At 44.7% G+C, this 21020-nt stretch overlaps 1 protein-coding gene across 1 annotated transcript in view; it reads left to right on the top strand.

Moving 5' to 3' along the window:
- Positions 1-21020, top strand: part of C6H10orf90 (chromosome 6 C10orf90 homolog) — a 655134-nt gene that overhangs the window by 551487 nt on the left and 82627 nt on the right. Inside the window, exon 5 of the mRNA XM_069242456.1 lies at positions 5470-5636. Within this exon, the coding sequence (XP_069098557.1) occupies positions 5470-5636 (167 nt within the window). The remainder of the gene's footprint in view (positions 1-5469; positions 5637-21020) is intronic.

Raw genomic sequence — 21020 nt, 5'->3', positions numbered from 1 at the left:
ATTTATTTTAGGGCATTTCTGCCCCCCCCCCTGGGGCCGGCTGAGCTACAGGCCAAACACCACAGGTAGGCACCTTGCAAAAAACACCTCTGTTTTCTGTGAAAAAATATGTTGTGTCCACGTTGTGTTTTGGGCCATTTCCTTTTGTGGGCGCTAGGCCTACCCACAGAAGTGATGTACCATTTTTATCGAGAGACTTAGGGGAACGCTGGGTGGAAGGAAATTTATGGCTCCTCTCAGATTCCAGAACTTTCTGTCACCGAAATGAGAGGAAAAAGTGTTTTTTGGGCCAAATTTTGATGTTTGCAAAGGATTCTGGGTAACATAACCTGGTCAGAGCCCCGCAAGTCACCCCATCTTGGATTCCCCTGGGTTTCTAGTTTTAAAAAATGCACTGGTTTGCTAGGTTTCCTCAGGTGTCGGCTGAGCTACAGGCCAAAATCCACAGGTAGGCACTGCTTTTTATAAAAAAAATTGATGTGTACACGTTGTGTTTTGGGCCCTTTCCTTTCGTGGGCGCTAGTCCTACCCACACAAGTGAGGTATCATTTTTATCGGGAGACTTGGGGGAACGCTGGGTAGAAGGAAATTTGTGGCTCCTCTCAGATTCCAGAACTTTCTGCCACAGAAATGTGAGTAACATGTGTATTTTTAGCCAAATTTTGAGGTTTGCAAAGGATTCTGGGTAACAGAACCTGGTCCGAGCCCCGCAAGTCACCCCTCCTTGGATTCCCCTAGGTCTCTAGTTTTCAGAAATGCACAGGTTTGGTAGGTTTCCCTAGGTGCCGGCTGAGCTAGAGGCCAAAATCTACAGGTAGGCACTTCGCAAAAAACACCTCTGTTTTTTTCCAAAATTTAGGATGTGTCCACGTTGCGCTTTGGGGTGTTTCCTGTCGCCGGCGCTAGGCCTACCCACGCAAGTGAGGTATCATTTTTATCGGGAGACTTGGGGGAACGCTGGGCGGAAGGAAATTTGTAGCTCCTCTCAGATTCCAGAACTTTCTGCCACAGAAATGTGAGGGACATGTGTTTTTTTAGCCAAATTTTGAGGTTTGCAAAGGATTCTGGGTAACAGAACCTGGTCCGAGCCCCGCAAGTCACCCCTCCTTGGATTCCCCTAGGTCTCTAGTTTTGAGAAATGCACAGGTTTGGTAGGTTTCCCTAGGTGCCGGCTGAGCTAGAGGCCAAAATCTACAGGTAGGCACTTCGCAAAAAACACCTCTGTTTTTTTCCAAAATTTAGGATGTGTCCACGTTGCGCTTTGGGGTGTTTCCTGTCGCCGGCGCTAGGCCTACCCACGCAAGTGAGGTATCATTTTTATCGGGAGACTTGGGGGAACGCTGGGTGGAAGGAAATTTGTAGCTCCTCTCAGATTCCAGAACTTTCTGCCACAGAAATGTGAGGGACATGTGTTTTTTTAGCCAAATGGTGAGGTTTGCAAAGGATTCTGGGTAACAGAACCTGGTCCGAGCCCCGCAAGTCACCCCTCCTTGGATTCCCCTAGGTCTCTAGTTTTCAGAAATGCACAGGTTTGGTAGGTTTCCCTAGGTGCCGGCTGAGCTAGAGGCCAAAATCTACAGGTAGGCACTTCGCAAAAAACACCTCTGTTTTTTTCCAAAATTTAGGATGTGTCCACGTTGCGCTTTGGGGTGTTTCCTGTCGCCGGCGCTAGGCCTACCCACGCAAGTGAGGTATCATTTTTATCGGGAGACTTGGGGGAACGCTGGGTGGAAGGAAATTTGTAGCTCCTCTCAGATTCCAGAACTTTCTGCCACAGAAATGTGAGGGACATGTGTTTTTTTAGCCAAATGTTGAGGTTTGCAAAGGATTCTGGGTAACAGAACCTGGTCCGAGCCCCGCAAGTCACCCCTCCTTGGATTCTCATAGGTCTCTAGTTTTCAGAAATGCACAGGTTTGGTAGGTTTCCTTAGGTGCCGGCTGAGCTAGAGGCCAAAATCTACAGGTAGGCACTTCGCAAAAAACACCTCTGTTTTCTCCCAAAATTGTCGATGTGTCCACGTTGCGCTTTGGGGCGTTTCCTGTCGCGGGCGCTAGGCCTACCCACGCAAGTGAGGTATCATTTTTATCGGGAGACTTGGGGAAACATAGATTAGCAAAACAAGTGCTATTGCCCCTTGTCTTTCTCTACATTTTTTCCTTCCAAATATAGGAGAGTGTGTAAAAAAGACATCTATTTGAGAAATTCCCTATAATTCACATGCTTGTATGGACACCGGAATTCAGAGATGTGCAAATAACCACTGCTCCTCAGCACCTTATCTTGTGCCCTTTTTGGAAATGCAAAGGATTTCTTGATAGCAATTTTTTACTCTTTATATTTCAGCAAATGAATTGATGTATACCCGGTATAGAATGAAAACGCACTGCAGGGTGCAGCTTATTTATTGGCTCTGGGTTCCTCGGTTTCTTGATGAACCTACAAGCCCTATATATCCCCGCAACCAGAGGAGTCCAGCAGACGTAACGGTATATTGCTTTCCATAATCTGACATTGCAGGGAAAAGTTACAGAGTAAAACATAGAGAAAAATTGATGTTTTTTTCACCTCAATTTCAATATTTTTCTTTTTCAGCTGTTATTTTCTGTAGGAAACCCTTGTAGGATCTACACAAATGACCCCTTGCTGAATTCAGAATTTTGTCTACTTTTCAGAAATGGTTAGGTTTCTGGGATCCAGCATTGGTTTCATGCCCATTCCTGTCACTGACTGGAAGGAGGCTGAAAGCACAAAAAATTGCAAAAATGGGGTATGCCCCAGTAAAATGCCAAAATTGTGTTGAAAAATTGGGTTTTCTGATTCAAGTCTGCCTGTTCCTGAAAGCTAGGAAGCTGCTGAGTTTAGCACTACAAACCCTTTGTTGATGCCATTTTCGGGGGGAAATCCACAAGCCTTCTTCTCCAGCCACTTTTTCAATTTTTTTTAAAAAAAACGAAATGTTCACTGTATTTTGGCCAATTTCTTGGCCTCCTTCAAGGGAACCCACAAAGTCTGGGTACCTCTAGAATCCCTAGGATGTTGGAAAAAAAGGACGCAAATTTGGCTTGGTTAGCTTATGTGAACAAAAAGTTATGATGGCCTAAGCGCGAACTGCCCCAAATAGGCAAAAAAAGGCCTGGCACAGGAGGGGGAAAAGGCCTGGCAGCGAAGGGGTTAAATGCAACGTAATGAAAGTAATATCTGATGTGGGCTGCAGCGTGAGAATAGTAACTGCTGGCCTTGCCATTGGTTGAGCAGTCAGTGCATGGTTAGGGAATGGGATTTTGTTTCCTCGCTATACTCTTTTCAAGGCACTTGCTGTTTCCATTGGCTTGCAGTTGGTAGAAAACAAACCAATGCCTCAGAAATCTTTCGAGTACGACAGTGTGGCCGTTTGTTATCTTTCACACAAGCGATAGCATTTATTTAATGTATTTGACCATTTGTTTCTGCCAGAAATGTTTAAGAGGATTATGCTAAACAAAACATAAATAGGATGTTATAAGATATTTATTTGTTTTTCATACAACAATATCCTCCTTACATCTCAAGGATTCAAGTTTACAAGCCCCTTGAACGCAATGGGTAATGACATTTTGAGGAATTATAAGAATGTAATTGGAGTAAGTGTTATAAGGAAGAGGGCATAGCCACTGCTAGATCTGAAACTCAGCCAAAGGTTGATAGGTATGTGGTTGACAAGGGGAGCCTATGTGCCTGAGAACTTGCACTGTAAAAGATCGGAATTACCTTCTGTCACAGTTTACTATATTAAAATCTGTTCTTGATCCCAGTTGCCTTTTCAATCTAGGGTAACAATTCCAGGGCTTTTGAAAATATCTTGCCATACTTGTCATTCTAACATTGAGGGCATATACATACTCATCACCTCTGCCCAGATTTTCATGTAACTGCCCCTTTATGTTGCCCCATACAGTAGGCAAGAGCCCAGCAGGGACTTTTTTTTTAGAAACTAGGGTGGAAGTGTGGTGTCGTACTCATGGTACTAAATGTGGCTCACATGATGACCTCTGTCTTGTAGCCATTGGGGAACGCTTTGTTTGTGTTATCACACCCAGGACCTTTGCGTCACTGAACAACTTGTGGGTAGCGGGGATGGGTCCTAAATGCTGGAAGGCATGCCAATGCCTCCTTTAGTACCCGCCCTAAAAAAAACACCTGTGAGATGGCCCCAACCATAAACATCCCGGCTATGAGTAAAAAATTGGTGAAAACTGTGGCAAAACAGCTGCACTCATTTTTGGAGGAATCTGATCTGCTTAAACCTTGGCAACTAGGTTTACTTCCCATTTTATATTGTAAAACAGAGAGCCTCATTTACAAGAACTGACGCACCGGCATTGATGCGTTAGATTTCTTGAGCCTGCCCTAATGACACCATGTATTTACAATACAGAGCTCCATGGTGCACATTGTCATGTATGCATCACAAAATCTGACGTTGTAAAACTGATGCAGCTCCAAAAATGCATCAGCAAACAGAGGAGAGTCCTACGTTAAAAGCCCTGCATCAATCCTTAAAACTGGTCTGAGCAGGCGTAAGGATTTTGACGCAGTCAAGATGCAGAGTGACGCAGTGAAAAGTTGTAAATTTCAATGCGTCAGTTATGCATGGCTTTTAACGTGGGAATGCCTATCCTGCATATTATACCTGGTGCAGGTATAATGTGATGTGGAGCAGTGTGAAGCACTGATTACACCACTGCTGTGTCAAAAAAAATGATGCAGCAACGGTGCAAGCTCCTTGTAAATGAGGCCCAGTGTGGCACCCTTCAGAATTAATTTAAAATGCCTCTGCATGATACACAAACTGTTCTATGAGCCTGAACAGGCTCTGCTGCCAGAATGCACCATTTTCTCAGCCAAAGGAGAAACACCAACGTTTCCATTCAGCACATCATTTAATGCTCCCTTGATGTGCATCACTAATGCTCCTTGGTGAGCATCACCTTGTGGTGCTCTGGCTATCACCAGGAGCCCTTTGCTTCACATCATCCTGTGCTTTGTTGATGTACATCACTGTGTACCCACGGCTGTGTATGCCTGTTGTTCAGTGTGTATTGATTCCTGTATACTTGGCATTCTGTTTCCATGGGTGTTGGAATGAAGGGGGTTTTGGTTGGTGTGTTGTTTTGCATACATATGTGCATGCTCAAGGAAGGTTTGTGTAGCCATTTTCTGTGAGCTTGTGCAAATGCACTATTAAAGAGCAAGCCTCTTGTATTTGTCAGTGCTAATTTCAGTTGGGGTGGTGTTTTTTTATAATCATGATAAGCATTTTTCTCTTTTTTTTGCTTCATACCCTGGTTGCTTTCGACAGTATCGGCTTTCAGTATTCTTTATTGCAAACAGTATAGGACTTTAACATCACACTCATATTGATATGTGCCAGTTAGCTACTCCACTAATCTATTAAACTAAAGCAGAATGTGTACTTTTTATCTATGTAGGAGGCACCATATTATGGCATTACAACGGAGAAGATAAAGACAGCGACAAGCAAGACCAAGCTGCCAAACACCCTCCAGATATTACGTTGGAGAGGCAGGGGGAATGCAAACCACTCCACATCTCATTGGGGCCGGTAATCCTGAAGTCAAGACAACTAACTTTAAAGGTAACATAAATCAGTGTTTCATTGACAAGTATGTGGGTCTTGTACATCATATATCTGTACTGTTGCATGGTCATCCCTTCTCCACTGTCTCCCTGTGTCAGCAGTAGTGCTTCTGATACTGAACATGATTTCAAGCTTGTGAAAATGAACATAAGAACAAATAGTTGTATGTCACAGAACACACATGTAGTTTAAAAATCACACTATTTCTGTATTTTAGCCACGCTACAAGACAAGAAACATGCAATAAAGCAATCAGTTTTATTAGCAATCTTTCACAAATGACAATCAGTTGTCTTTGGCAGAAGATCCAGACCATTTATTTAGTTGTGTAGTTTTCCATAGTGCTTAGAAGGGCTCGAGCATCAGGGCACATTTTACGAAGAGGCTTGATATCACATAAATAATGTGAACCGCTACATAATATAAGCAGGAGCGTCTCCTTTGCTATGATGAAAGAGCTTTGCCCCCCTGGCTAAGCCAGGAGCTGAAAGATAAAACAACATTTCTTTATTGTTTTATCTTTCAAATGCTGGCTCAGCCAGTAGCATGTGAAGAGAGGGGTGGGCTGGGCCACGGGAGGTGGGAGGGGGTAGGAGGAGAGAGTGCTCCTAAGTGCACTTGTGTGTGTGGCTGGCCGTATCAGGTCAGCCAAACACACATGTGCACTTAGGTTTCTCCAGCCTGGCTGTGTTTAACAGCCGGGCTGGAGAAACTGCAGAGACCCCAGGAATGTGTCTGAGCGGCAGTCCAAGTCGCTCAGACCAATCTTGATGTTGCTTTCATGATAGGTTTAGCATGAAAGCAGTGCCAGGGTTGCCAGGGAGCTTGTGCTGGTGTCCCACTGAATTCTGGGACACCGGAATAGAATTGAGTCAGCAGGTGGCAGCAGCGACGGTAAGAGGTAAGGTTTTTTTAACTTATTATTTATTCCCCACCCCTACCCCTCTCTGACGCCTGCCCCTCCTCTTGAGATTTGCCCCAGCCGCCACTGAATATAAAATCACAATTGTTAATAAAATGGGTTATAGAAAGGAATATAATATGATATTTATAAGATATTTATAAAATCCTGTACATCAATAGTTGGGGAAGGCTAAGTGAGACTAAATATGGCAGGCGACATGTGTCTCTGTCTAAAAGGCACTGGAGGATCAAAAGCCAAAGTAAAGAACTTTGGAAATACTGGGTGTGCAAATTTTGTTTAGAAGACAATGTGACAATGAATGAGTTGAATGGAAAGGGGGTGGAGCTCCAGATTTTGAGAGCGCAGGCATAGAAGAGTTGTATTGTGCTGTGCTGTTTTGTAAATGTTGGGGTTTCTAGCATGTATTACTTTTGAATTAGTCCACCTGAGATCTCCAACTTCTTCTTCAGACAGCGGTAAAGGTCATAATTAAAGATTTAGTGCACCAGGCATGCCATTTTCAGTATGCTCCTGGCTTAAACAGATAGCAATTAAAGTGAAATGAGTGACATTGTAATGTGACCACTACATTTGTTCCTAGGGGCTAGGTTTGCAGCTGCATAGAGCAGCTAGGTGGGTGAAGGGTTTAACTATGGCCACTAATTTGGTGTAGACAGGAAACGTCAGTTTGGCGAGCACATGAAGTTGCATGCTTAACCCGAATAGCCAAAGCTCGAAGGATGTCAATGCATAGGTTAACAAGACTAGCAAGCAACATCAGAACCTTTGAGAGCACCTAGAAGGAGAGTGACACAAACATGCTTGAGCTGCAAAACTGAATCCATTGAAATCAGTTTAAGAAAGACAAACCCACTGAGGCTCTGTTTTTGGTGCTTTATCGTTGCACTGCCCTTTTATTTCACTGTTTCTTCCTCATCTTTATTGAAGGTCTGTTTATATATATTCGAGATATTGTTAAGGTGTTGTTTCTTTTGAAAAACCCACAACCTTGGCTGAGCAGTTCTTTCTGTAGAGGAACTCTGTAGTCAGAGTGTTTGGGACTGTACCCTGATTGAACACTGCATTACATTCTTTACGCTAAGCTTTGACAGCTTTTTCACCTCTTTCCAGAGATTCAAGGAGGAGTTTGAATCACTGGAGTTCACGTTAGTGAAAAACAACATTATTGTCACCTTTCAAGTTGCTTGTCTGTTGCTTGAAATGCAAGGAGCATAGAAAAAGTCCAGAGAGGCCCAAGAGCAGTATCACCAGTGAATGGTTTCTGTAGTGTTTTAAGTGTGATGAAAATGAAGGTGAGGCCGTAGAAGTGGGGTGAATGAATGTGCGCTCACTAAGAAATGACCACGGAGACTCCTCTTGGCAGTTCCAAAGGCAGTAATTACTAACTGTCACAACAGGGAATAAAACACTGCAGAGCTCACCTCACTCCTACATGACCTGCCTCTACAGTTTTCTCAACAGAGTGGTCGTGTCTAGCCTTATATTTCTTTTGATAATTTATTTATAAGGTGACACGTAAAGTGTAACCATCAATTACCCTTAGAGGTCGACTGAGATAGAGGTGAGATGGTTAACAACAATGAAATCAAATTGATAAACATCACTTTTCATATTGGAGTCAGTAACGTATAAGCACCATGACCCATGTGGCCATGAATCACCACACCAGTTTAGCAAATTTCAAACATTTATTGCCCTCTACATCAACAATGCTAAGATCACGTAAACCAAACGCAAGACCAAATGATAAAAGTAAAGGAATAACACAGACTAACCTATTCTTCTAAAGAATCCCAACCTAGACATAATATTTATCATTAGGCATTCAACAACCAACATGCAGAACAACAACAATAGCAAATAAATGAATGATACAGAATAGATTTAGTTATTGCAGATGAATTGTTTACAAACAATTTATATGGAACAGTCAAATTTAGCATGTGTCATACCTAACTATTACTGTAATCAGATAAGCATGTTTGGGCTTCATGCAAAAAGAAAAGAAGCCACAAATTAATTTGGAACACATCTAACTATGGCACTAACGAAAAATAGCAGGATTTCTAAAAGAGAGAACATAAAAAATCAACAAGAAAGACTAATGTTGAATTTGGTTATACCTCTCCTAAGTAGATCAGTAGGCAGCAAAGTCTTCATCAGTGTAGCACCTTCTGGTCATCTTCATTAGTCAGTGACAATAGAGAAAACAGTTCAGTAATGTTTGACCTTAATGCATCTGAACTATCAGTGGCAGAAAGCGAACACATAGCACATTATGACACTAGCAATAATAAAAGCACATCTGAACACAGCAAGGATCTGAGCAGAACTGACTGAACTTGCATCACCTAAGTCTGTTATGTTAAACAGCTAGAAAGCAATTAGTAAAAACTCTAATGGTCAGTCTATGGGGTGGTTTGAGTCAAAAGCTAATTTAGTTCATTCCACGTTCTCTGCTGTAGTCTTTTCATTTTTTTGCATTCACCATTAGTTCATCCTTTCTCCATGCAGGTACCAGTTTCCACAGCAAAATACAAATGTTGCAGATTACACATAAAGCCTATTCAGAAATTCAGTAAGCCTTTGTTTCACGAGTACATACATGTTATCTTCAGATAACCAGACAAATGTTGCAACATAAGAACATAACCTTCCCACTGCGAGCAAAGAACATGTCACAGGATGCTTAGAAATACATGTCACAACGTTAGCAGTTTAAACATTTCAGCTGCATTTATTTCTCTCATGAGGCCTTTTTTAAAAATTCTAAAACATGCAGAGTCAAACGTTTCATAATTTAAAACCATTAAATATTTTTATACATATTAATAATTGTTATGTCGAACTTGATTTATGGCCTCCACCAGAGTGCTCACGTTTTCTAAAGCACGAGTTTTTCTAAAAGACACTTTTCAGCATTTCACATTTGAAACACATATTATTTTATTTCCTTTCAGTAGCACACTTTTATCAATGATGTTTACGCTCCAGCACAACCTGTTCACAGACAAGCCCTTTTACACAAATCTGTAGAACACTTTATTGCACATGATTAATAGTAGGTAACTTGTAAGTTTCAGATTAAAATAGAAAACTCTCCAAAACATATGACCCTATAATCCTGAATACCTAGGTTAAGACCTAACTCGCTCTTTATTATACATTCGACAAAGGTTTATGACTGAGCATTCTTTGACCTATGAATGTGTACATGCTCTTTTCTAAAATTTAGGGGCATATTTATACTCTGTTTGCGCGGAATGTGCGTCAAACATTTTGACTCAAATTCAGCGCAAACCTTGCCCCATATTTAAACTATGACGCCCGACCCCACGGACGTCAAAAAACACTCAAGGTAGGCGCTCCCGTCCAAAAAAGACTTTAAGGCCTGTGTGCCTTATTTATACTCCTGCGTCATTTTGACGCACTGGAGGGGGTGGGCCTTAAAATACGGCGCACAGACTGTGAGGGCAGGCGTTAAGGGACCTGTGGGCTCACTTCCATGGTCTCAGACCATGGACGCAGTCCAAAGGTGCCCTTCCCTGCCCCCAGGGACACCCCCGGCCACCCTTGCCCACACCAGGAGGACACCCATGAATCGGGGGACCCATCCCAGGTAAGTACAGGTAAGTTTTTATTTTTTACAGTGGCATGGGGGGCCTAACTTGGGCCCCCCTACATGCCACTGTGCCCAATGGCCATGGCCATTGGGCATGGGGGCATGACTCCTGTCTTTGCTAAGTCAGGAGTCATTTCAATGGGGGTTGTGCGTAAAACAATGTCGCAAGTCCGGTTTGAGCCATGATTTTTGACTCAAACCTGACTTGCACCATATTTGACGCACAACCCCCATTTTTGCCTACGCCTGCAGCGCCGGCTAGCGCCAATCCTTAAATGGTGTTAGCCGGTGGTATGTTTTTTTACACAAACCAGCGCCGGCGCTGGTTTGCTTCAAAAAGTATAAATATGGGCCACAATTTGTGTGAAGTGTGTGCTGACAGGATTGTGTGTCCAAGACTACCAGGTGCTCAGAATTTGGTTTATTCCCTGCACAATCGTCTCCCCACACCCCTTTCATATATATATTAGTCAGTCTGAAGAACTGACCTTGATTATATGATTAATCTGTAACTTAAAGGAGAGTGTGTTGTCAAAAATAATACCTACATTTTTTGCGGAAGGCACGGGTGACGGGCAACCCCCACAAGCGGGGGGCCACCAACTGTTGTCCCAAGGGGAGTTGTTACCGCCAAAGCACATAATCACTGTCTTTTCCCCGTTGAGTTTAAGCCAGTTGCTAACCATCCAATTGTTAATTGCTGTCATGCAGCATTGAAAATTCTCCTTTGTGTCCTCCCAATTACGAGAAACGGGCACAATCACCTGCGTATCATCTGCATAGGAGACAATCTGTACACCAAATGAACGTACCAGGTTCGCCAGAGGCGCAATATATAAATTAAAAAATGTTGGACTAAGGGAAGACCCCTGCAGAACACCACACGGAAGATGGAAAGGGGAAGCCTGTCATTCTCAGTCATTGGTCAAGATAAATTAGGGCTACCTGAGTCATGATGTGGGTGGATAACCAGTTGTTTGCCTTAGTGGAGAGCCAGATAGAGATGATTTGTGGACTAATGGCTGGAATAATCATCCCAATTTTGTAAACAAAAATATCAGTTGGATTATTACATAAGCTTTGTGAGGGAATAGGAGTTAGGGTAGAAACATCGAGGGATAGACACATTTCATACAACCTCAAATATCTTTTCTGTTGTATTGGGTGCTCCAAAATCTCCTTAGTAAAATCATCCACCTTGGCAGTCTGCTGCATTTTTTTTTTTTTTTTTTTTTAAATCTGTTTATTGAGCATAACATTCACATACCAGTACATTGGCTGTTAATAATTTATCAAATTATTTGCCTACATATATAAACTTGCACGGCCTTGTTGCATATTAACTGGTATGAAAGAGAGAGAAAAATAAATCAAATTATAAACAAACATATGATTTTGCTAACAGAGCAGAAAAAGAAGAAACATACAGCTTAAATACTGTGCGACAACTACTTGCCGAATAACAATGCAGCTAAGCACGATTAATGCCATTGATGATATTTGTTACCTCAGACAGAGGTAAGGAGAGGTTAGAGGAAGGAATACAGCTGATATATGTAAGTGTGTGTAGAACGGGGGACAGAGGTGGGGCGAGGATTATGTTTTGCGGAGTTCAGCGGGATGCTGAGCAGAATCGGCATTGAATGAGCTGGGTTTGACCTGCGTAAAGTCTTATACGCGGTGAAAACAGCCTGGTGTGTTAGGTTAATACTTTGAGGATAAGAATGAGAATGTCAGCAATGTCAATAAATGAGATTGAGGCAGTTCAAGTATCCTGCTGACCGTATCCACCTGGCTGTAAGATTTGTGTATGGTGTACTATTCACGGGGGGTGCAAGTCATCACGCGCTTCTATTGCCACCACGAAGGTGTTCCAGACTTCGGGGCCCACCTCAATGAGACCTTTGCGTTGCAGTAGGTTGAGTGTCTGTGCCTCGGCCTGTGAACGACTATGTAAGTCTCGTAGCCAAACCAGGTGGGATGGGACATGTGGAGCCTTCCAATGTGTTGCAATCAGACGTTTGAAGACAACAAACGCTAAGTCTATGAATCTGTGTATCTGTTTATCTCCCTTAGTACGGTGACGTATGCCCAATAAGCAGGACTCTGGTGTGGGAGATAATGCGAGGGATGAGATGTCTGCTGTGACGTCTGTGACTTGGTGCCAGGCCGAGTTTATTGAGTGACAGCTCCAAACCATGTGGTAAAAGTCAGCTGCCGGGGTAGCACATCTTGGGCATGACGGAGTTGTGTTCGGGTATATTCTTAGAATGCGGGCTGGGGATAAATAAGAGTGGTGAATATAATTGAATTGGGTGTAACGTAAGCGAGGATTTTGGGATATTGATTTGATCGTTGCAAGAGCTGCGATCCAGGTTTTTTGTGGTAATGGTGTAGAAAGGACCATGTCCCAGCGTGCTTTAGCGTGCGGCAGGGTGGTACAGACTGCTGCTAATAGTATTTTGTATATTTTAGTTATGGTTCCTTTTTCGCTACCTATTGTAAGGATAGTGGTGAGCAATGGGGACTCAGGAGGTTCGTCATTGCCGAGCCCCCAAAGCTTATTTAGCAGTCGTTTAATAGCGCTGTATGTCAAGAAGGCCCCATTGTGCATCACCCCGGCAGACACCAGTTCCGTGAAGGAGTACAGCGCGGAATGGGAGTATAGATCGCCCACCTTCAATGTATTTATGTCACGTGTGTTATGATGTGTTGAAATAATTTGAGTGCCCGGCAATTGAAACAGCAGTAGCAAGGGTGAGTAAGGGGGGAAGGGGGCCTTGCCATGGACATATCTACGCCAACAAAAGCGAGCTGCTTCCATCAGTATATGTTTCGAGGGTAGGGAGTGAGGGGTAGATAACAATGTAGGCAGCAGCCCTTGTGGGGCCATACATGACTGCAGCATGACGCCCTCGGTGGAAGGGGCATCACGGAGCCATGCAGACAGCCACGACAATTGTGCGGCTGCGTAGTATCTTTCGAGGTTGGGCATGCCTAGCCCGCCCATTTCCTGCGGATGTTGTGTTATGGTCAACGCTACTCTGCGTCTATCTTTGCCCCAGAGTAGGTCAGTTAATATTGAATGTAATTTACTAAAGAAGGAGCGTGGCAGGCACACTGGAAGGGCAGTGAAATAATATAGGAACCTCGGGAGGATAAGCATCTTGGCTATTGCTACCCGGCCCATCGGGGATAAGGGGAGTGAGCTCCAGAATGGTATCGAGCTGCGAGTGGATCTCAATACTCTGTCAATGTTGCCCTCTTTTAGATCTATAATAGAGTGATAAATCTGCACCCCGAGGTATTTAATGGTTGTGTGTGACCACGGTAATTTATACTGCGGTAGTGTTGTATGTGCGTCAGCCGGAATGGAGATAAGAGGGAAGATACTGGACTTGGACCAGTTGACGTGCAGTCCAGAGGCGAGGGCAAAGGAGTCCAGCAATTTCAGCACTTCTGACAAGGAGGTAGAATGATTACGCAGATAAATCAGGGCATCATCTGCATATAGAGATATGATATGATAGGTATTAGATTCCGGGATGCCCCATATATGTGCGCAGCTGCGTAGTTTAATTGCCAGTGGCTCCATGGCAATGGCAAACAGCAAGGGGGACAATGGGCAGCCTTGTCTGGTGCCTCTGCTTATGGGGAATGCTTCGGAGATAATGCGACCATTTTTTACACGTGCTGTGGGCTTAGAGTACAGCGTTTTGATCCAGTTTATGAAGCCAGGTCCAAAGCCGAACGCCCTGAGTGTACAAAGAAGATAATTCCAGCTTAGTGTGTCAAACGCTTTTTCAATATCTAGGGAGAGGGCGACCGCTTCGGTGTTTGTGTTGCTGTGCATTATATGGAGCAGCCTCCTAATATTTAGGAAGGTGCTCCTACCAGGAATAAAGCCGGACTGGTCTTGATGTATCAGACTCGATAGGTCGGGAGGAGCCTATTCGCTAATATTTTCCCTAATAGTTTGCAGTCTGTATTGAGGAGGGAGAGCGGTCTGTATGATTTAACATCAAGGGGGTCCCGACCAGCTTTTGGAAGGACAACTATTAAAGCTTCGCGCATGGAATCTGGCAGTTGTAAATTATGGTACGCCTCATTAAACACTTCTACGAGCGGGAGCAGGAGATGATTCGCATGGGAGTTAAAGTATTCCACCGGAAGTCCATCCGATCCGGGGTTTTACTGCGCGCCATTTGTGCCAAAGCTGAGCGCAGTTCTTCAATGGTAATGGGGCCATCCAGAGTAGGGGTATTATCGAGGATAAGTTGGTTTTGAGAGACAAGTTGTAGTATATCAGTTAGGTGTGATTCCGGCGGAGGGGGAGGAGACGTATAAAGTGTGCGGTAATATATGGAAAAGGCTACGTTGATGCCTGACTGAGTATTAACGATAACGTCGGGGTTTAGGCGTATCACGCCAATAGGCTTTGGCTGTGAGGGCTGTCGAGTCAGCCAGGCTAATAGTCTGCCGGATCTATCTCCTTCAGCGTGCTGTCTTGTCATATAATGTCTGTAGTCATGTTTGCCTAGCCTGGTATCTGCTTCGTTATGGGCAGCCCTGAGCGAGTTCAGTGTTGTTAGTATGGACTCGACCCTGACAACCACATTCTCTGCATTGCGGATTTTTACCTCTAATGTTTGTAGCTCTTTAGTAAGTGCTTTTCTCACCCCCACCGTGGCTGCAAGGCAGTGTCCCCGTATCACCGCTTTATGGGCATCCCACTCTATAGAGCGGGATGATGTCGAGTTTTTATTTAGCAGGAAATAATCAGCTAATTTTTTAGCTATATCTGTTTGAAAGGGGGGGTCTAAAAGAGCTTCCGGCTGTAAACGCCACGTTGGTATGCGAGTGTGCATGTGACCCCAGGCTATTGTTACACATAAAGGATTATGGTCTGATATAGTGCGCGCTAAGTATTCAGACCCGCACACTTTCTGAATTACTGCTGCGGATACAAAAACCATATCTATTCTGGTATATAACTTGTGTACAGGGGAATAATAAGAGTATTCCCGTTGGGTGGGATGGGCCGTCCTCCATACCTCCCTTAGGCCGTTATTTAAAGCCCAACTTGCTAGTGCTTGAGAGGCGCGATTGGAAGGAGCTGAGGTAAGCGGGGGGAACGAACGGTCTATTTGAGTTTCTAAGACACTGTTGAAGTCTCCTCCCCAAACGCATTCCAACGTAGGGTCGCTAAGGTTACCGGTAGAAAGTGTAGATAGGAAATCGCGCTGGTCTGCATTTGGGGAGTACAGTGCAACTAGGGCTAAAGGGGACCCATCCAATATGCCCTCAACTATCACGTGTCGACCATTTGAGTCACATTGTGTGCGAGATACGGTGAATGGGACCCCGGGGGCGATCCAGATCGCTACCCCGCGGGCAAATGATGAAGAAGTTGTGCCATGCAATTGCCCCTTCCATTTCGAGTGCGTGTTTTCTAGCGTAGTTTTAGAGAGATGTGTCTCTTGCAATAGAGCTATATGTATCTGATGCCTCTTGAGAAAGGCATAAACCCTTTGTCGCTTCCGTGGAGTTGCCATACCTCTAATATTCCATGTGAGCACCTTGTATTTTACAAAGCTCTGATGAGTTTGAGTGGCCATGATATTTTTGTGGTTTTCGTGTAACCAAGGGAACGAGTGTCTGCTGACCACGGCATAAAAACATTGTGATGCTCGCACGCTAAGTTTGGGTAACTTGTAACTGCAATATTATGAGCTGTAATCCTATTACTATAATAATTATGACATGTACGTTTGCTGCTGCATTTGCAATTAACTAGCATGTAACAAAACCAACGACTAAATAAAAAGGTGCACTCTAAAACAACACACAATAACAACTGAATTAAAAAATAAAAATCAATTCCAGCAATTGCTGGCATGAGAGAATGGTCCATATGGAGCAGGGGGGTGTCGGGGAGCATTGGTGCAGAGTCTAGGGTTTACCCTGCCCTATTCACTTGTGATGTGGAGTGTGCCGCCCAGGGGCACAACCGAGGCACGCGGCGCAGCAGGGAGATGTCGACAGCGCCCAGAAGGAGGTGTAGTAGAATTGTGATGCTATCCTCAATTTGTAAGAACCAATATAACCCAACTGCTTAGCAGATATCATCCGCTGTGCGTGGTGTGAGGGTAGGGCCACGTGTGGATTCAGCTGAATCAGAGTTTGCATCTTGTTCCTGCTCAGCGTCCGCTTGTGTAGAGAAGGCAGTTGGTGACGTGTTAACAAATCTGGATGTGGCCCGCAGGCGTTCAGTTTGCGCTTGTTCAGGCGAGGGCTTCGCGCCTTGTTTTTTGCGCTGTCTTCGACCCGACGTGGAGGAGGGTCTATTGTCTCCCAAAGCATTTGTGTCTAACGGGTCAGCTAGACCCTTGGCATGTAGCCAGGTCCAGGCGTCCTCCGGAGAAGTAAAGAAGAGTGTGCAGGTGTCATCTTGTACCCGGAGTCTGGCAGGGAACATCAACGCATACTTAATGTTGTGTTTTCGGAGACATGCCTTAACGTGGTAAAAAGAGTTGCGTTTCTTCTGAACTTCTGCTGTAAAATCTGGGTAGGCTGTAATCACACCGTCTTCGAAGCTTACCGGACCAGATTTGCGGAATAACTGTAGGATAAGGTCTCTGTCACGATAATTGAGGAGTCTTACTATAAGCGGACGTGATTGCGAGCCAGGTAGGGGAGGCTTGGCGGGAATCCTGTGTGCCCTTTCGACAGAAAAAAACTTCGGGATGTTATCCTTCAGAATAGTATCAGTAAGCCATTTCTCTATAAATAGTTCAGCACTGAGGCTCTCGGCCCGCTCGGGAAATCCCACCATACGGATATTGTTGCGGCGGGATCTGCCTTCTGCATCCTCAGCTCTGCGTTTTAAGGAATCCACCTCTGTTGATAAATGAGCTAGTTGCGATTGGAGATCTTTCACAGAGCGGGGGAGGGCTACAGTGTCTTTTTCAAGTTCCGAAACCCTATCAGCTAGTGCGTGTTGGTCAATACGAAGTATGTTTAGATCTTCTGTTACCGAACCTATTTTAGCTTCTAGAGTAGTTTTAGTGTCTAGAATGGCTTGTAGTATCTTTTCAAATTGTGATGTGTGTGATTGTAGGGTGAGTTCTAGCTTCTGCAGTGCCACTTGCGTGGTGGCGTAGGGCTCTGAGGAGGATGAGGTGGCGTGTTCCATCTTGCCCAGAGGTGCTCGTGGGGTTTTTGGTTTGACCATTTGGCAAGTGCGGAAGCACTTAGACGTTAGCGTGCTGAGAAAACGCGAAGCAGTGTGTACGACCAAGTCAAGTGTCCTGCCAGTTCAACCTGGGTGCTGAGGAGGAGTAAGGCGAGGACCAAGCGAAACTGTAGATAGATAGTAGCCTGGCACTTTTGCTATCAATTGTGGATCTTAATAATTACCGTGCTGGTATGAATTTGTAAGACTAGTGGGATAGAGGGCAGCCCGCTGTGCAGTATGATGGAGGTTGGAGCCGCACTTGGTGTCTTGTGTCCCAAGGGGGATGATACATGCGTATACGCCCTACAGCTCGATAACTGACACCAATAGGTTCTCCACTTATAAACGGCCAAGTCCGTTGTACGTTTTCCCCCCACTCAGATAGCTGACTTCTTGACACATCGATCCCCTAGAGGTGGAGCACGGGCCAATACAGGGCAAGGATCCGTACAACAGGGGCTGCGGTTGTGGCCCCTTATGCTGGTGCAGCAATCCACGTTGAACCAGTACGTTTAATTGGCTGTGATTAATAGTCCAGCGCAGCCTGCGACGCTGGAACCGATTAATTTGTGAGCCTGTTCCCGCAGGCCACTCCGTGCAGAGAGCAAGAATGTCACAGGTCGATACCACCACGCACCAACGCCACAGAGTGAGTTTACGGGGTATGCGCCCTAATGCGATGCGCCACTGCGTGACGCTTCCTGCACACCAGTGGGCCTTTTATGGCAGAGTTAGGCGCAGTTGTTTGCAGAGGATGCAGTGGTGAAGAGTGTTGGCCGCAGCTTGTTGGGCTTGTTGATACGAGGTTTGCGTGGTCTGATCACTAGCCGGGGCGCGGGGCGCAGTGTAGTTTTAGGTGAGTGGGGGAAGCCAGGACATGATCACCCACATCAGCTGCCTACCTCGGTAATTATGGTGCGGAGGGGGCCCACCCCTACAGGTCTCAACCCGCGAGGGGCCACGTTGTAGTGAAGAGATTCTAGCCGTCGCCGCCCTCACGAGATGTCCCTCACGGGCCGGTGTGCCATACCAGAGTGCAGTTTCGGGTAGAGTTCACGATGGTCCCTTCCGTCTGTGCGGCGCGACCCCGGGCCTCAACGATAGAAGGCGTGTCCCGTGCGGCCCGACCTCCTGGCCGGCCGCGGAACGCCGTATTGCCACAGATTAACGGGGGAGCCCTGACACGGAGAGCCTCATTCACTGGGTGAGAAACGGGTAAGCCTACTACGGCAAGGCTTAACTCGATAAAGATGGCGCTGTGTCGGAGGTGGCCTGGTCAGCACCGCCCCTCCAGAGTGCCTGCGACTGGGCGGCGCGCTCCACCGCTTCTCACCTCCGGGTAGAATCGATGATGTTGCTCCTCAGCGGCGGATCGCAAACCCGTGCTCCGGTTGCGGGTCGCAAGTGGCACTGTGCAGCGCCCACTGCAAGCGTGTTGTCTGTAAATCGATCCCGGCCTCGATCCAGCTGATTGCCAGCTGCGCGTCGGTAGTGCGTCTCCGGCTGCGGTCACCAATGCAGCCCCCGGGCGGCCCTCATAACGACGGTCGGACCCACTCTAAGGGGGGCCCGGGCGCCTCTAACAGGATGTTTTTCCGGGCCAGGGATCAGAGCTGCAGTTTATGCTGCCGCTCCGGTCGCCATCTTGGCCACGCCCCCCCTGCTGCATTTTTTTCTAATCCTTTAATGTTGTCTTTAACAGTTGTTTTCCATTTGAGAAGCAATTTAATTGGCAGGATTTCTCAATGTTTTGCATTACTGCTCAGCTTCTCTCAAAGTATCCCAGGTGGTCAGTGGTGCAAAATTTTATTTTTAAGTGTTTAAACCAATTTCAGGGCTGTCATAACCCAGCGTTCATTGCAATCTTAGTTCTCATCTAATGCACTACATACAAGATAGGTCAGAGTGGTGGAAAAAGCTTGTAGGTTAGTCTGATACAATGACTTGGACCATAATCTCACAGAGTGGGAGTTAACTGTCTTAAGCCCTGAAAAGAGAAGAATTCCATGGATTCTAAATCTGGAACATTATTAGTGGATGATGTGTCAAAGCTAAAGGTTATGGTTTAATTACATTAATCAAACCCTCAGTGGTATAAATTAGGTACAAATGTGTCTATGGTTATAAGTATGTCCTGAGACCAATTACTGGAAGCCCAAACCATCTAATGAGTTCAGGAGATCCAAAGCAGAGGAATCAGTCAATATGTTTGCTTAAATAATGCATTCACTTAAAACAAAAAAAGCTGAATATGATACAATTAAAAGAGATAAAAAATCAGCCATTGTTTGTGTAAAATTAGAAGGCAGGCCAGAGAGGGAATAGCAACGAATGTCCGAAATTGACCTGAAGGTAAACAAATTTAAACAAACCCTACTAAGGCAACCTGATTGTATTTACTTAATTGAAGTAATTTAAGGCACCATCTAGTTTAGAAATTATGGCCACGCTGCCCCCAATGATACAATTAATGTAAACAAATAAAACTGTAGACTTCTGGACAAACAATGTCAAGCAATGTCAAAATGAGGATTCCACTTAGCATTCGCCCAAGTTTCTGTAATGAATAGTACATCTAGCTTTTTTGCCAGAAGAGATTCATTTCAGTACTGTGTTTTGCCAGCGAATGCATGTTAATTAGCCCACATGCTAAATGCCCTAAGGGATGAGAGGAAGGATATGAGCGCTTCTCACTCCCTATTCACAATACTGGCCGATGGCCTTGGATCATGAAAGGCTGTCTTTAAAAAATTATCTGGCAATAATAAATGGTTACATGAGTAACTAATTGGAATTACCAACTGCTCAGTGTTGGCAGAGGCTGCTTCTCTAACCAGACACACAGCATGACTGGTGCTGTGCAGTCATTGCATAGACAAGCTTGTCTTTAATACACCGGCTACATGGCCACATAGAAGGCCATCTTAAATAGGCATACATCAAGACTAGAGCACTAACAGTATCAAGCATGTGTGGGTTGACAAGTAGACCAATGTCTGTCTGAACTTAAGAAAATAGTACAAAGGCGCTGGTTAAAACTGATAAAAACTATGCAAAAATGGTATTTCTCATCTATGTATAAAGGTTTTAGCCACAAAGGGGAGGCCCAAACAACAAAGTGCATGTAAGTGCGGTGGGAAATGTGATAGTATATCATGCTGGTACTATGCCATATTTTCCCACATATTGGATTTCAACAGATGGTCCAACCAGCCATTTCTCTTGCTTTGTTATCAAGGGGTTTAGAAAATGGTTTGTGTTGCTGAGTACCACTTTCAGCAATATAGTGGAAACATAACTTCTACATGTCGTCCTGTGAGGCCATGTCTCCAGTTCTAAAGCCCATCAAGGATTTCCTCTCCATTCAAAATGATGTGCATTACATAAAAGCAATAAATGTCAAGTGTAAACATTTGGGGTATTAATTGAGGAAGGGTGAGCACCCACATCAAATAACAACCACAGTCCTTGATAGAGTGAACCACTAAAGTAATTAAATTAATCTGAGTTTAATCTCCTGGTATCTATAGTATATAGCAGACAGGCTTACTTTAGAAGCAATGTTTATAGTAGTCATGCAGCACCAAAACAGTGGTA

The sequence above is a fragment of the Pleurodeles waltl genome, chromosome 6 (genome assembly GCF_031143425.1).
Source record: "Pleurodeles waltl isolate 20211129_DDA chromosome 6, aPleWal1.hap1.20221129, whole genome shotgun sequence".
In the NCBI taxonomy this organism is placed as follows: domain Eukaryota; kingdom Metazoa; phylum Chordata; class Amphibia; order Caudata; family Salamandridae; genus Pleurodeles; species Pleurodeles waltl.
This window is presented reverse-complemented; position numbering and strand designations above follow the sequence as displayed.